At 45.0% G+C, this 17,034-nt stretch overlaps 1 protein-coding gene across 3 annotated transcripts in view; it reads left to right on the top strand.

Annotated features, from left to right (window-relative positions):
• LOC8033846 (F-box DNA helicase 1) overlaps positions 1–17,034 on the top strand; it is a 62,194-nt gene that overhangs the window by 31,444 nt on the left and 13,716 nt on the right. For 2 of the 3 annotated variants that reach the window (XM_042291938.1, XM_029966944.4), the window contains 5 exons: positions 4,091–4,256; positions 11,008–11,144; positions 11,634–11,733; positions 11,829–11,971; positions 13,131–13,194. In XM_042291938.1, the coding sequence (XP_042147872.1) occupies positions 4,091–4,256; positions 11,008–11,144; positions 11,634–11,733; positions 11,829–11,971; positions 13,131–13,194 (610 nt within the window). The remainder of the gene's footprint in view (positions 1–4,090; positions 4,257–11,007; positions 11,145–11,633; positions 11,734–11,828; positions 11,972–13,130; positions 13,195–17,034) is intronic. The other variant, XR_006077986.1, reaches the window with a different exon arrangement.

Genomic DNA, 17,034 nt, shown 5'->3' with positions numbered 1-17,034 from the left:
GGCCATTTCGCCATATCTGTATTTATGTTAAAAAAAACTTAATACACACAAAATAATTGCAAAACACGGCACTTGCCGCCGTGCCTCCCTCGGGTAGGTTGCCCAAAAGCCGCAGAAGGGATGATTAAACTTCAAAAAACAAAAGTCACGAGCGGACACGGAGAAGCACTGCTGTCTTTCTCGGGGTTGTCCGTTGCTTTATTTTCCGTGACTAACCTCTAGAAGCGTGTTTGCAAGGGCGCATAACTTCAGGAGGATCCTTGTTTGCATTTTGAGAGCCCATCCTGCTCCTAGCTCGTTTCCTGCCGTTTTGTTGCAGTTGTTGTCCTCGTGAGGAGGAGAATCTTCTTCATTTTTGGACGAATAGGAGGAATTGAGGGAAAGTTTTTTTTCTGCTTGTTAGTCAACCTTTAAGATCATTTTCAAGAACACTTTTTTTTTTTACAAAGGTTGTGACAAGCATGTTGAATTATACCTTCAGGAAGTGAGAGCAAAAGCATGTGTTTGTCTGTCTTCGTTTCACCCTCAATTTCTGGAAATAGTTTTACCTCTCACAAAATAAATTTTTTTTTACATCTACGGTGTCATGTCAGTATTTTAAAATTAAAACTGGGCTCAAGTTGTCTTGGAAGTCTACTTACTGCCGCAATGGTGAGATGAAAAAGCACTGTATTTACTCGCATGATGAACACACCTTTTCTCCCGAAAAGTTTACACATATTTGGATTAAAAATTACATTAAAATTACACAGGATAAAATTTTTGCATTTACTGGCTTCGTGCAAATGTCATATTAGGTGCCAATATGACACGGCAAGGTACTGTGGCACGTCTCCAGTGACGGAGGTGCATCCACGGCTGGTCGGGGGCGCGCCACAATAACCATGCTTTATAGATTGCAAACCTTTTTAGGGCGCTTTCGGGGTGCCTTTTGCCGAAGGAAAAGCGCCCTACGAAGCTCACTCAGCACGAAAAGCAAAGCAACACGACCGTTCTTAGGCGATGTATATTGCTAGTATCCAGTGGGCACGCTCAGTTATAATCCGCGACTATGCGTATAAGAACTGGTAGGAAGTCGAACCCCCGACTGCGAAAGCCCCCTTGCATGGATCAAGTTTCAGAACTCGTACGAAGTCCAACCGCCGACCCCTGAAGCCCGCTCCCACGCATCAAGTTTCGTTCACGGAGAGGCTACCAGACATTCTCAGCCTACAGCACCTACAGCAGAGCGTGCACCTCGCTGTGCCGTTCTGTTGTGGATTAAATGAACGCATTTACCCCGAGTATGTGAAATTAGGTCTAACCACTCTTATGATCTCACTGTCCAAAAGTGGACCATGTACGACGGCTTGTTTGTTGATATCAATGCATCCGATAGGCGAAGAATGTCCGGGGCTCGGCGATTTCTCGACCCAAGCTTCGTCAAGTGTGCGCGACACTCGGTTTCACGGTTGATCACTTCCGTAACTACTGCAACTACACACTTGCGGCCATTACGAGAGCAGCGTGGCTTGGGTGGACTTGGCTTGACTTGGCCTGACCGCTTGGCGGCAAAAGAAGACTGGCTTGGTGGCTTGCTAAATTGGACGCAATTCGAGACTCACGGATCCGAAAGTTGGAGGTGCGTTGATTACGGGAGGGGAAAAAAAAAGCCAAAATATTGAGGCCAGTCGAGGGGGGGGGGGGGGAGGGGCACGAGTAAATACGGTAGTTTTTACATACAATATTTTTATATTCTCAGGTTTATTTTCAGTAGGCTCGACCATAGTTGCCGCATATGTTTGAAGTGACCATACCCTTTTGGTTGTTTTTTAAAGCGGTAGCTTTATAAACCGTTTTATCGTGGGTAGCGCCATTTTGAGAGCGAGAGAGAAAAGGGGAAAGGGCTACTGGCGCTTTCCCCCTTTCTTATTGTGTAGAAAGAGTGAAAGTCCCGGATGAGAGGCTTGGCAGGTGTTGGGCGTCTGCAGTGCCCCAACTTCGTTCGCGCTTTCTTCTATGTTTCAAACTCCCAAACTTAATTAGAGCCATGGTCTTCGATGGCGACAGTCCCCCGGTCATCGGGACACCATTGCTGGGTGATAGGGTGCACGAATAACGACAGAAAGCGTTGAATACTGTCCGAGGACCTATGTAGCTTGCATGGAATCCGGCAAGGCAAGTACGGCTGGAATGTTTTTAAGCTCCAATGCTTTCCGCATGTCTGGAAATGATGAACCATTTATACATTTTTGCTTGCAATGGGCCTATTTCAACGTAGTCGCTTTTAGTTGTAATCAACAAGCGATACACGGAACGGGAACCTCAATTAACTTTGTAAACGCCCGGAGCTGCTACATATCGTCTTGCTGTGCTGTTTTTATCTTCGTGTCCCTGTTCTTATATCTCCTTGTGAATGAACGACGAAGACGCTCTAGACATACTTTTATCGAACCGCAGAAAGCCTCGAAGCAGCCACGAATTATTTTACTATTTGATGCAATATTTTGAGTTCTCACCTCCAATTTCTATCGCTGGCACGTTCGCTGCCGCTGTTCCCCCCGTCGCCACACTGGCGGATGCCATGACTCAAACAAAGAAACGTGCACACTGGGCTCGAAAACGCAGATCGCAACACACAAAACGTTCCTGCAGCGACTATCTAGCGCCTCAAAGCGCCTTAGTCAACGGAAACAACCCACCAGCGGCACTTCAAGGAGCGCTTTTGCCGGCTCTCTGGTATCGCGCAGGAGATCGCGATTAAAAAACAAATAAACAAACAATAGAACTACGTTTTCAACAATTTCCAGCCTCACCCGGCGGCAGAAATGAGGCTTCAACTAAGTGCTGTAGATGATAAACTCGAGTCAGTCAGCACTGCAAATTATCACTGTTAAGATAAATTCAGTTACGGAATTTTACAAGCTGAAACAGCAGTTATCATGAGAAAACTCGCACGCACATTGCGAGCCTACCCCATGTTCATCGGCGGTAGAGCGTTCGGTGCGCGCTCCATTCATGAAATGTTCCGAGCGAAGTCGAGAGGATGGCGTTGAGGAAACGCCTTTTCGGTTTACGGACGCAATCCACTGCCGCCGGAGACAGGGGTCATGTGGAAAGTGATGGAGCTCAAAGACATTGTAGCCGCTCTCGCCTTGACGGGTTCCTTGCAAGCTACATATGTCCTCGGACAGTGTTCTATGCTTTCTGTTTTTATTCCTGCACCCTATTACCCAGCAATGGTGTCCCGATGACCGAGGGACTGTTGCCATCGAAGCCTCTGGCTCTAATTAAGTTTGCGAGTTTAAAACAGGAAAGAAAGCGCGAACAAAGTTCGCGCACAGCAAACAGCCAACACTGGCGAAGCCTCTCATCTGGGACTTTCACTCTTTCTACACAATCAGAAAGGGGGAAAGCGCTGGTAGCCCTTTCCCCTTTTCTCTCTCGCCCTCTTTCAGTAAAACGGTCTATAGGGCCAACCAACCTCAGGAGCCATGTAAGCACGAAATGTTTAGGTCGAGCAGTCCGTAACCGCTAAACATTGTTGAAGAAACCGGCGACCGGTACCAGGAATCAAACCCCCTGGTCAATGGCGAGGAAGCCAAGTGCTCTGCTGACACAGCTACGGACCCAGCACACAGGAACGGGAGGAGCAGAAGCTGGTGGTTTGAGAAAGCGTGCCACAATGCCACAACGCTGTCTGCCATGGATGGATTATAGTGGCTGCAGCAGCTGTGCATTGGCTAGAGGTTAATATAATTCTACCAAAAAGATGGCCGCCAGTGGCCGCATTTGCGGAGCGGGCAAACGCGATCCAGCAGTTGTCATAAAGATCAGTGGTTTCCATACAAAACCCTGCCCTAGGTGCCACGTGAACTAAGAGCACCGCCCACCCTATAAAGCTACCACATTTAAATGCGTCTGGCAGAATGTCCAAACATGCAGCCAATTTTTCTTTTCCTCCGACATGTTCTAGAATTGTTTGCTGTAAGGAATCATTTAAAATGGCCAGGTTCAATATAATCGGCTCTGACTGTGCCGAGACTGGGACACTTTGTGTTCAAGCAGTCGGATCCAGGCGTGCCAGTGCATCGACGGCCTAACCTTGCAGGCCGTGGCAGACGAAGCGGCCAGCTTCTGGGAGAAGATGGCCGACCCCAACAACAAGGAGGTGCGCATGACCCACGACGGGTACCTCAAGCTTTTCCAGCTACAGAAGCCCAGGCTGGGAGTCTACGACTGCATCTTCGTGGATGAAGCCCAGGACTGCAACCCAGGTTTTGCCTGCATCCTTTTGTTCATAATTTGTTGGTCGTAGGGTGTAAAAGGTGGCAGCGATATGCTTGTTCTCGCAATGAAACAGATTCTTGGTATGGTGCCTGGAACGAGCCTCCGACTACCGTAGCGTGTTTGCCATCCTTTACCGCCCATGCATCAGAAGTAGCAACAAATGGCATCCCAGGAGTCGGCGTGTCATGTTGTTGGATGTCACGATTCTGGCGGTCGGTTGTGGAAGCTCCGACAAAAAATATGAGTGCTGCCGCTGTCGTGGCGCCCCAGCTCCAAGCTGCTGAAGTTTTTGTGGACTGTCAAGCTGGAGAGCAAACTGCAGTGGAATGTGTCAGTTATTGTAGCCAGGTTATCAAGAAACAAGCATGATCTTGTACTTAATGAACCATTGCCCGCTCTTGTATCGTTTAGCTCTTTCCTTACCACGGAAAAAACTGCCCCTTTTTTTTAGGGTCCCAGTATCCTTTTTTTTATTCTGAAAAATATGCTTCGAAAATTTGTTGTGTATACATATCTAAATCTAGCTCAATAAATATTTTTTTTTATAATATAAGTATGAAATATGACCCTAATAAATTATTCATTATTCAATTTTTGAAAACCAAAACTATTGTGGTCAACTCAGCAAAAATTAGAAAGATATGTGGATATCTTGGCAAAAAATGACAGCTAAAATATACAAAATATGCCAAATTTCAATAGCAAGAAAGGCTGCAAATTGTAGTGCTCTAGATGAAAAGAAAAAAAAAATGCTTTTCAAGTTTTACCACAGTCTCAACCAGCACGGTGTGCATGCTATTCGATGAAGCAGTTTCTGGATGTGGTAAAACGCAAGTGAATGTAGCAGGTACTGGTGGAAGACATTTGTCTTGTGCCCAACTTTACACTCTTCGTAGCTTATCTTGCAGTGGTGCCGCTTCATTTTTTGGGGGGCTTGCGATGCAGTTGTTCAGGGGTTGGAGGGGGTTGGACATACTCTGCATCAAGTCCAAGAAGCTGTTGGGCGAGCTCCTTTCGGAACGCCAGCTGATCAAAACGCGCACTTCAGTAGGGTTCAGGAATATTTGGGTGTTGCTTGCGGTGTGCTCGAAAAAGAATGCAACTGTTGACAGCTGAGGTGCCAATGCAGAGAAGGAAGAGAGTCTTCAACCAACGGTCTGTTTGTTGACATCAATGCATCCGATAGAGGGGTTGCACTGACGTCACATCACATACTTTTGACCACCATGTAAGAGGAGGAGAGGGAAGGTGGTTTCGTAGGAATTTCAAGTGTTGGGTCAATCTTCTATAATCTTCTGGGAGGAGAATAGCGACACCTGTGCAAATCCGGGAGGCACAAAAGAGGGTCATGATAAGAGGAGAGCTCCTTCTTGTCCTCTTCTATGGTGGTCATCGGAGCGCTCTTTGAATGACGTCACGTGCAACCCATGTATAGGTGAAGACAGTCCGGAACTGGGCAATTCCTCGACCCAAGCCTTGTCAAGTTTGCGTGCCGCTCAGTTTCATAATTTGATCACTTTCACAACTACACTTGCAGCGCCATTATGAGAGCGGTTTGGCTTGGCTTGACTTGGCCTAACCGCTTGGCGGCAAAAGAAAATTGGCTTGGTGGGCTTGGTAGCTTGTTAAGTTGGACGCAATTCGAGACTCACAAAGTTGAAAATTAGAAATTCGTTCATTACGCGAGTGGAAAAAAAAAAGTCAAAATATTGGTACCTGTTGTGGGTGGTGCGTTCATTATCCGAGCGAGTTCATTATGCGAGTAAATACGGTACAGTCACGGACCGATTTTTCAGACTTCGGGGGGGGTTGGAAAGAATATCCGCATAATAAAGCAGTCCGAAAAATCTGCAGATTACAATACTTGGCTTTGTTGAGCCTAAGTGGGCTTAAAAAAGTCGCTAAGAGTACCTTATGTCATGTAACATGACATAAGGTACTCTTAGCGACTTTTTTAGCGACGTGAGCTGGGACGAGGACGTGACGCCCGACGCCTCCGCCGGGCGTCACGTCCTCACCCAGCGGAGGCGCAAGAAGAGGCGTGAGCTCCAATGCACACATCGGCATGGGGCAAAACGACAAAACCACAAGACATTAATGTGCGAAGTTTAAAAGCTGTTAACAGCGACTCCACACTTCACGGATGGCGACTGGCTCAAAAACAACAAAAAGTTGGTTGGAGATTAAAAAAGCAATTAAGCAAAAAAAATCAAGATGATGATGAGGATGCATATCAAAGACAAAGTGCATTGCATAGCACGCCTAGCGGCTAGTTCAGCTGCACGAAAATAGTGCTGTCAAACCTATCCAATCCATCTGAAACATCAGGCCAAGCCCACGGTCAAGCCAGTGAAGGATCCAAGATGGCAGCCTCTTGGCGGCCGCCATTCGATGGCCGCCACTCGAGTCGTAGCTATTTTAGTCCGAAAAATCTAACTTTCGGACTGCAAACTGTTTGAAAAATTGGTTGTTAATACATACTACAGTGCAATCCATTTATAACGACACCACATGTAACGATATACCGCTTATAACTATCAGCTTATAGAGTTTATAGTTAGAAACAATCGGTTTCTATACTCCGCGACAACTTTTCTTGGCAATGCAGTGGAAGGTACAGGCCCGCGTCCCCTCTCCCATTTTGAGTGTGCGCGGGCTCTCCTCCTCTTTCCATTTACGGGGAGAGGAGGAGAGCCCGCGCACACTCAAAATGGGAGAGTGGACGCGGGCCTGTACCTTCCAGATACAACAATAATTGGTTATAACGATTCCATTTTCGGGTTTTCTCATTATCGTTATAAGTGGATTGCACTGTATTTCAATTGGGTAAGTCACGGTTCATCGTCGATGTCGAAAACAACGAACAAGGCCTAATTTTCAGCGTCCGAAAAATCAGTCGGGGACTGTATACAGAAACTCAAACTAGAGTCTGATCTACTAACCAGATGCATTGACAACAAGCTAAAATCGTCCAAACTTGCACGCAACACCAACAAGGAACATTAACACCATAACCAAAACAAGCCTTACCCATGTACAGTCTCCGATGTTCTGGGCCGATTTGATAAATGGTCCAGCGTCATTTTCCCGCTCACTCGTGTTAGGGTCATCAACAAAATCGACCGCAGGCGCGATCAAATTGCAAGACCTCAGACATGTTTGAATCGCAAGACCTCAGACGCTTCTGAGGAGGCACGCCGGGCGAGGAGCGCTCTTCCTTGTCGGTTGTTTTTAAAACGTTTAATTTACATGATACTGAAATTAGCCGCCGTGTCACTTGACTGTAGTCATCTGAAACGGTGGAGTGGGGAGGGGGAGATAAGACAGAAAGAAAGATATAGAAAGAGAGAGAGAGAGTGTTGCATATACAAGGGAAGGGTCACTGCCCGCACGGATGCAAGCAACGGGTCAATAATGTGTTTCCGGTGAACGGATGCTTTGTGGGGTGAGAGCGTGTCCAATCCGCGTAACCCGTAAGCCGTAGCTCGCTGGAATTGGATTTAGTTGTGCGGAGTGCTCTGGGCAGTCCCAAATGATGGGAGGACACGTCGATGGCACTCTGCATAGGGGGCAGAGCAGGCTAGGGCCCAAATCGTCCATAGAAGAAAGGTGGTGAAATTTGCCCGTCCACAGTGGTTTTAATGCTGTTTCTGTTTGGAGCTTGCAGAGGCATATTTGCACATTTGATTATGATGAATTGCCATCTGGTGGGAAAAAATAGAACTAAACTGAAACTAGAGTGTCTCATCTAACCACCAGATGCGTTGACAACGAGAATAAAACAGCCGGACTTTCACGCATGACCGTCAAAGAACATGAAAACTAAAACTGAAACCAAAGCAAGCCTTACCGACGCACAGTCGTCGATGTTCCAGGCTTATTTCAATTAGAATCTAATGATATGACATCATCTCGCTACTAACTCCTGCTAGTATCAGCGACCAAACCAACTGCAGACGCCCTCGAATCACGAGACTTCAAACGCTTCCAAGGAAGCGGACGCCATGTTTGCAGCGCGGAGCACTCTTTCTTGGTTGCGTGTTTGGTTATAATAAATCGCCATCACGGGCGCAGAAAATAACTACACAGAAACTGAAACTAGTGTCTATTCTAGCTAGTGATGGACTGAATCTGCCAAACTTCAGATTCGGCAAAGTTCGGTACATGCCAAACTTTTGAAAAAAAGTTCGGCAAAGGTTCTTCAAAAATTTGGTAAATGTCTGCGCACGTGCGAGAATGCGATGTTGCCATGGGTTGCAAATTGATGCCGTGCGGTTGTGCAGTTACCATAGTACAGTGTGGTACTACCAGTGGTTACAGCGAGGTGCAGAGTAGGCGACATGGTAACTGTGTGTTTTTCAGCCTTTGTGAGTGTGGTTCTCTTCAATATTTTTTGCCTCAAGAACAAAAGATCTGCTTGGAATAGATGCCACTGCTCAACTGACGAATGATGTGGTACATTCTGGATAACGTGACTTCATTTGATCTTTCCAGTGATGCTATGAGGTAGTTGCAGCATTGACTGACAAGTACTATAAAGCGCAATTATAGCAATCTTGTTTGTGACTCGCAAGTAGTTTGTGCCCGGCATCTATAGTCGGTTGCAAGCTAAGAAAAAACCGGGAATGCCTCTCAGAGGAACATGTAATCCTACGCCGAGAAACGCCAGCCAATTGTTTTCATGACGTCACAATTCTGTGGACCAATCGCGATCCTTTTTAAAAAAAAAAAAAAGCTCAACATGGCTGCTGGCCTTAGCAACGCGATGCTATAGTTTCTCGTGACAATTATTCTGCTTTTTTGCACCGTGTTTTACGTGCCCGAGGTTACGCCACGAAATCTTGATGGTATCGGCTTGCGTTTGCAGCAGTTTTTGCGCGACAACGTGAGAATCCAGCGACGCTATCGCCAACGAAAATTTCGAAGCGGGCGCGAGGCTGAGCACTGCTGAGAGGTATGTTAGACGGTATGTTAGACAGTATCTTGGACAGAAAATGAATTGGGAAGACGGTACATTGGACATGAATTTCTTTCTTTCTTTACTAAACAGCTATTTCGTTGACAAAAACGTATTCTAACTTATTTAAATGTCCTGAATGAATTAAATAAATATTGTAGTAGTTTAAGACAGGTTTCCTGGAGGAAGAAAAAGCAACGTTGCTAGCGAACTACTTTCTCGACGGCGGAGGCACTTCAGATGGGCGCAATGCGCTTGTGGGTGGAGCTAAAAGATTGTTCTTAGGTTGCATCCGACTATAGCATTGAGGTCTACCCACTATCCTTCTGATTAAAGTCAATCAGAACTCGATATCGTTCTGATGTCACCGCAACCCCGGCCCAAGAAGTAAATTACTTACTGTGCGCATTGCTTTCTAATCAGCATTATTTTGCAGTTTTCATCTATCCGCATAAAACTAAACACAGTACTATCATGCTTAACATTGCACATCCAACATTCCTTACTCTCCCATCTTCCTAAACGTTTGCATGTGTCCGAACATGAAAAACCGTCATTTTAAAAGTTAAAATCGAGGCGTTGCAAATATGGGACACACACTTTCATGCAAAGCTGGCGTCAAGTGGTGACTCAAATCGAAGAAAATGCTTATTTTCACTAATATTGTTGTCTCTTCTGGTAAAGGCTCACCAGCCGTTGCCGTTCATTTTCACGCATGAAACGGTGACTCGCAGAAAATGGAGCTTGCAACTCATTGATTACGTGTGATCAATCTTTGGTGGGCGTGATCCAGAAAAAGTTAAGGCATCGTTTCTTTTTTTATACAAGGTGATTTTTTTAGTTTGAATAGATTATTACAAAAATCTGTAAAAGATGCAGTAATGCATTTTGTGCAGGTCAGTTATAAAGCCAGGGGGACATTATGTGGGTGGCTAATGTTTGCAATAAGTCGGCTAATTATTATAATTCGTTAATTAACTTTTTAATTACTGAAAAGAGACATATGGTTTCAACTAGAAACTTAGAGTGTCATTGAAAACCACTAAATCAACTCTTTTTAAAATGACTTGAAGCTTGGGTGGAAACTCGGGAGTGCGCCGAAGTTCCAACTCGTGAAGCAGGCGCAAAGCTAGCAGCAGCGGAACGCGGATGATTAGGTCATTATCGCGTTCGGCCGCTGCTACCTTTGTGCCTGCTTCACGAGTAGTAACTTTGTTGCCCCCCTGAGTTTTCCGCGAGCTTCAAGTTGTTCTCAAAAGAGTTAATTTAGTGGTTTTCAATGACGCTCTCCAAGTTTCTAATTGGAACTATATGTCTATTTTTACTAATTAAAAAGTTAATTAACGAATTTTAATTAATTAGACGACTGATCGCAAAGATTAGCCACCCACATAATGTCCCCCTGGCCGTATAACTCACCTACCGTATTAGTGCATCTTTTACGAAGTTTTTTTGTGATAAATCTGTTTGAAATAAAAAAAAAATCACCCAGTATACTATGGGCAATTGGAACTTACTTCATGACTTCATTGTCAACTTAACGGACATGTTACTTTTTCTGGTGGTGAAGTTCTGCACTTGTTCGTTGAGGAATTACCATATGTGTCTTGCATTGCTTTTACTTTTTCTGCGTGTTCTTGTTTTTTGCATGTCATCCTAGCTTTGGAGCTAATTGCTGGCTCTCTACATGAAATAATACTAATGAATAAATCTTTGGGTTCACGATTTACATGCAAATATTGGCATTTTCTAGATAACTGACAAGGAGGTGTGTATTTCAGCCATGCTGGATTTCATCCTGGCCCAGAGCTGTCCAAAGATCTTGGTAGGAGACCCCAACCAGCAGATTTACGCCTTCCGGAGAGCCATCGACGCACTGTCCTCTGTGCCGGGGACCCATACATTCTACCTCACTAAGGTACAGACAGGCATGTTCACATCCAGAGTTCTGCTGCAGTACTCAAGGTGAACTTTATTTTAGCGTTTGCCGTCAGATCACTGTCCAACAACGAACATTGCCATGCAAGGGCTTGTGAACATATTTGGAAATTTAAAGCCATATTGAGGCTGAATTTCACGGAGCTGTTTCATCATTTACTATTCAATCATTGTTTTTAAAACTGTACATTGCCAGGCAATGGCTTGCAAACATTTGAGAAAAGTTTTGCTCTTATTGAGGCAAAATTTGATGTGGCTCACTCAGACCTTTTCAGTGATCTCGTTAACTTAATTGCAGCGGAGGGATTCTATCAAAATTCGTGTAGTAGTTATGGCAGCTTTTTTTTTTTCCTTTTTTCAGAATACTTCGTGGAGATTTGTTTTTGTTTTTTTTTTTGTTTTAAGAGTGTTAGAGAAGAAAAAAATACTGTCATTAGCTGTACATTTTACTCGTTCCAACTGCCACCAGTCTTTCAGATTTGGCCCAGAGATTGGATACATAGCTTCATGTGCCTTGGAAACCCTCAAAGGCATCAGCAACAAGACCATAGTGGGCAGTGCAGAACCAGGTGAGGCATTCCCTGTGTCAGTAGCGGTACACGCCGCCTTGGCATTATGTTTGCGAGGGTGCGGATCGTTGACGCCATTTCCTCCTTTCCACCAGGGAAGGTGGACGGCAGCATTTCGGGTCAGGTGGCGGTCATCGCCAGGTCCAACTTGACCCTCTTTAATCAGGCCGTGGAGATTGTCTGCAACGAGCAATACAGGAGGATGGGACTGTCTCATGTCAACGGTGCCTTCATTGGGGTGGGTCTTCCCGCCCTTCCCTGCGTCGTTCTTGCACATGCTTCGAAGTGTGACCGCCATTTGACGACTGATGATGGTTCATTGCTGGCTGCACCCTGGTCTTTTTGAGTCTACCTTAAGAGTGAAGCCAGAAGCTTTAAGGTATAGCTTTGGCTCTTGGCATTCGTGTATGGCACATTAAAGCGGTGAAAGCATTACGAAAGGGTAGGGAGGCTCCAACGTTTTGATCTTGGAACTCTACTCCGAGTGCGAAGATACATTGATTTTCTGAGTTCAGAGGCTTACAAGCTTTAGTAAATAAGTCCCACGCACTAGGGAATTAAGGAGGGGGTGCATTTAACTCATAGTTGCAGATTAGTGCATGTCTCAGCACGCTTAAGTTGTGCTCAACCCAAAAGAATGCTCCACCCAAAAGAATGCTTCTAGCGAACACTAGGAAGTGTTTGGCACATAGTTATGCATCAGTGAGTGGCTTGGGTCTGCTAAGGTAGTGCCTAAATCAGAAAACCACCTTACCTAGGAGAAGGGACGGTCGAGGAAAGTGTGGAGCTAGGGGTATCCTTGACGGTACTCTGAGGAAGCCAGTTTCAAAACCCACGGTGTAGGAAACTGCAGTGGTACGTGCACGAAAGCAAGTGAGGGGGCAGCAGTGAGTTTTGCACAGGAACGTAAGTGTACCCCTGTTCCAACAAAACTTTAAGTTGGGCTTTTTGGTTCATGACTGGATAGAAGCGCTGAAGGACAGGGACAAAGTGGAGGAGGTAACGACAACACAGAGCGCACTCGCAACTGAAGGTTTATTAGAAGCACAGTGACTTAATTTACTTCAATAAAAACATGTCACTTCCAGCCACCCCACTCTCTCTCTAAAAATAACACTTCCTTATCTAACAGTGCCACAGACAGCTCACTGATACACTTATTGGCACCCCTTGCTTTTTAATGACATACGCTTAGTGAATTTCCCTTGTTTTTCCGCTATGTCTTCCCAGGGTGGTTGTGTTTGCCGAGTACCACCCAGTACCCTTGTTCGTTTGCTTCCTTCAGCCTTTCATCAAAGAGAGAAAATTTGAAGAGCATGGCTCAGAATTGGATCACTGCGGACCATTGACAACTGCTGCAGTGAGATAACCCGTGTACTACTGTGGTCTATTGACAGGGCATTGCGGGCTATGGTTTCCAGCAGATACTGGACATCTACAAGCTGTGTCACAAGCCCGAAGGTCCGTGCCCCAGACCCAGTATACCCTAGTTAATACTTTTTCTTGTCCGGTGAATGTAAATCAGTCCTACCGTAATATGCCGAGTCATCGCCCACCTCCCTACCACCTGAAATTCATTAAAAAAGTGGGGTGGGCCATGTCTCGGTGGGTGAGCACAAACACTTGAAAAAAAGCGGAAAAAACCGCATATTTTTCTCTGCGTATCTAGCGCTGATGCACAAGAGATACATCAAACTCAAAACTCGATTTAGTTTCATTGTTTTATAGAAAAAAATGCTCACGAAAGAATATTTTACTATAGCGAAGTCCGTTGCTTGCATACGCGCTAGAAACACCGCCGATCTGCATATAGCGCGAACGTTTGTTCCGTGAAAGAATGTCACCACTATGTTCTCCTAGTTAGTAAAAAAAAAAAGAAAGAAAAGTCTACAAGAAAATAGAAAAACCGACCAGGCGCAACGAGCGAGCGGACCAAAGAAGCGACCAAGAGCAATGCTGGGAAAGCGGGAAAGCCGGCGGTCGCGTTGGCAAATACTTTGGCGTCGGGCCAAGTCGGGCGCCTTGTCAATTGCAAGCTCTTGCGCAACTTTCTTGTTTGGTGCGTACATACGTGCGTCCGTGCACGGCGGGCTATCAATGCACGGTTGGGACGCTCTGCAAACGTCTGTGTAGGGCGTTCCAGCAAAGCTTTATTTACGTGTTGGCTTTGCCTAAAATATTGCACAACCGCGGTCGCGACGGGCGGGAAGAAGGAGCAGGTTCGCGGTGACCTTACTTCGGCGGAGACAGACTTTGACCTAACACTCCGGGCTTACATTAACAAACTCTTATTTTGTTATCTCCATCGTTTTCTTTTCGCACGGATACACGACCACTTTGGGGTCGCTCACGGAGGTAAACAAAAAGAAGTGTCTTTCCCTCCTTTGTTTTACTTTGTCACGGACGTCCTCGAACTGTAAGGTCCGCGGCCGCGTCATTCGGGTAGGATGAGTGTTCGCGGATCGCAGAGTCCGCGCTGGAGTATTCGAAGGGGTGGGCGATGACTCGGTGTTTTTTCGGAAATCGATATTGGCCCAAAAAATGGGGTGGGCGATGGCTCGGGGATGGGCGATGACTCGGGATATTACGGTATATACCTACAGGGCTCCAGTTACACTTCACGCACAATTATTTGAGTAATAGTAAGTGTGGAGTTCTGATGTTCTAAACACTGCCAGCACTGCGACGATCATGATTGTACCTTTTGTCTCTGTCATCGTCGGCGTTCATTTGCAACATTTACTCGCACATTCTGAGACATACCACTTTGCATTTGCATCCATGTGTGTACGACACATTGTCATTAAAGAGCGCGTGAACTGTGGAGCTTGGGGAAATTGTAAGTAGAGAATAAGCCAATAGTTGTTGCCTCTTTTGTCCTCCAAAAGCACATCAAGAACTTCTAAAACAAAGAGAAAAACATTTACAATTCTCTGCAACGCCAAAAGGGAGCGGAGCTCTTGAGGAGGAGGAGGGTAGGGGAGGGTATGTCGCTTCCCCCCTCCCCTTACCCTCCGCTCCTCTCCTCCCCATTAGCGGAAAAGTTTTGCAAATTTTGGCAGGAAATTGTTCCGCCAAATCTAGCGGGGAAATTTTTCCGCTAAATTTAGAGGGGAATTTTTTCAGCTAAATTTAGTGGTGAAAGGTTACTGCTAAATTTAGCGGGAAATTTTCCCGCTATATTTAACAAAATAAATTTCCCCGCTAATGTTAGTGGAAAAATTTTCCCGCCAAGTTTAGCGGGAAACATTCCCCACTTAATTTAGCAAAAAAATGTAGCAAAAATTTTTCTGCTAAATTTAGTGGGGAAATGTTCCCATAATGCAACATGCAGTTACGCCCGCTTGCAAAAAGTTGAGATAAATGGAAAAATCAAATGGATAAATAAAAAAGTTGAGATAAATGGAAACATCTCCACGTCTATCTGTAACCTCAGGAGTCCCGCAGGGCTCAGTCTTAGGTCCATAATTGTTTTTGATATATATAAATGATATAGCTACGCACATTGCAGAACCAGTAAAACTAAAACTTTTTGCAGATGATTGCCTTCTTTACTCTGTGATAAACAATACTAATGATCAATTAGCTCTTAATAGGAACCTGGAAAATCTAAGGCAATGGTGTGAAAACTGGCAAATGCAAATAAATTTTCATAAGTCGACATATATCCATATAACGAACAAAAAAAGCGTTTTGAAATTTTGTTATAATATAGGCAATGTTAATTTGAGTGTTGTAAACAGTTTTAACCCCTTGCCTACTAATAACGAGTGTCACTCGTGCCGCCATTTACGGACCATAAAACCCGACCACGAGTGTGACTCGTGTTTCGGTTTCAGAGCTTGTTTTGTGAGCTCTGCGGCAGATGGCAGCACTACCCCTGTTGCTCCTGTTTACCTTGGGTTCTTTTCTTGTTTGCTTTGCCTTTTGACAGAGAGAGGGCGCTCCATTGACAAAAAATAAGAGCGCTATTGTAAGCAAGCGCGCCAAAAACATGTCTTCGGCGCGGAGGTCTGCTTTGGCAGACGAAGATATACAAAGAGTTCTTTTTGAAAGTGATGAATGCGCCAGTATTTCTGACGACGAATCCTGCTGCCTTTCCGATTACTCGCAATCCGATGAGAGTTCAACGGACAGTGAGAAAAGTGTTGAAAACGATGCGAATCCTGGAAGCATTTCATCGACTTCGGCGTCTCCACGTCAGTGGAACTGGGAGAAGAGGGACAATCAGCCTGCTCAGTTCACCTTTGTAGAAACCCCAGGTGTGTCAGCAAGGGTTCAACGCAGTCTTGGTGAGAAGACAAGCGCCTTGTCGACCTTTTCTGTGTTTGCAAGTCATGATTTTTGGGCGTCTGTCTCTGCTGAGACAAATCGCTACGCCGAACAAGAGATGGGCGACGAGGATCGTCCCAAGAAATGCTATGACGAGCAATGGTTTGACACCACTCCGGATGAGATAAAGGCATACTTTGCCTCGCGCATCATTATGACACAAGTGAAAAAACACAGCCAAAATGAACTGGTCCAAGAGGTCCATAGTGGAGACCCCAATTTTCGGCAAAACGATGTCCTATGTGAGGTTTCTGCTAATCTCTCGATTTCTATCATACTGTGAAGAACTATTGAAGAAGAGGAGACGACCAGAAGTCCTGGTATAGAGCACGAGACTACGCCTGAAAGCCAAGGAAACGTTTTTCTTTATTTTGACGCAAATTGCTTGATTTAAATAAAGCTTTCTGTATGATCTTTAAAGAAAAAAAATGAGTAGGCAAGGGGTTAAGTACCTTGGTGTGGTGATCTCACACGATTTGCAATGGCGCACCCATATAGATAATGTCTACTCCTCTGCCTATCGAAGTTTGTGCTTCCTTAAACGAAAGTTAAAACATGCAACTAGTAATGCCAAAATCACAGCTTATAAGACAATGATCCGTCCTATTTTAGAGTACGCCAGCATTGTATGGAGTCCAAACAAAAAAGTAGGCATCAATAGACCAGAAAAAATTCAAAGGCAGGCTGCACGTTTCATTCTTAATAAATAAAAACGAACAGACTCTGTGACTGAAATGCTTAGCCAGTGTGGACTTCAATCATTAGAAACTAGACGGAGAATAGTGCGGCTAAAGTTCTTATTTGCGTTGTATAACAATCACTTAAACATTGAACCTGAACTATATTTAAAAGAGACACATAGACGATCACGCAGATTAAATCACAATAAAACAATCCAACCGTATAATAGTAGGATAGACATTTTTAAATATTCATTCTTTGTGCAAACAATTGAAGACTGGAACCAAC

Source organism: Ixodes scapularis, unplaced genomic scaffold (assembly GCF_016920785.2).
Source record: "Ixodes scapularis isolate PalLabHiFi unplaced genomic scaffold, ASM1692078v2 PGA_scaffold2__306_contigs__length_199485367, whole genome shotgun sequence".
NCBI lineage: Eukaryota > Metazoa > Arthropoda > Arachnida > Ixodida > Ixodidae > Ixodes > Ixodes scapularis.
This window is presented reverse-complemented; position numbering and strand designations above follow the sequence as displayed.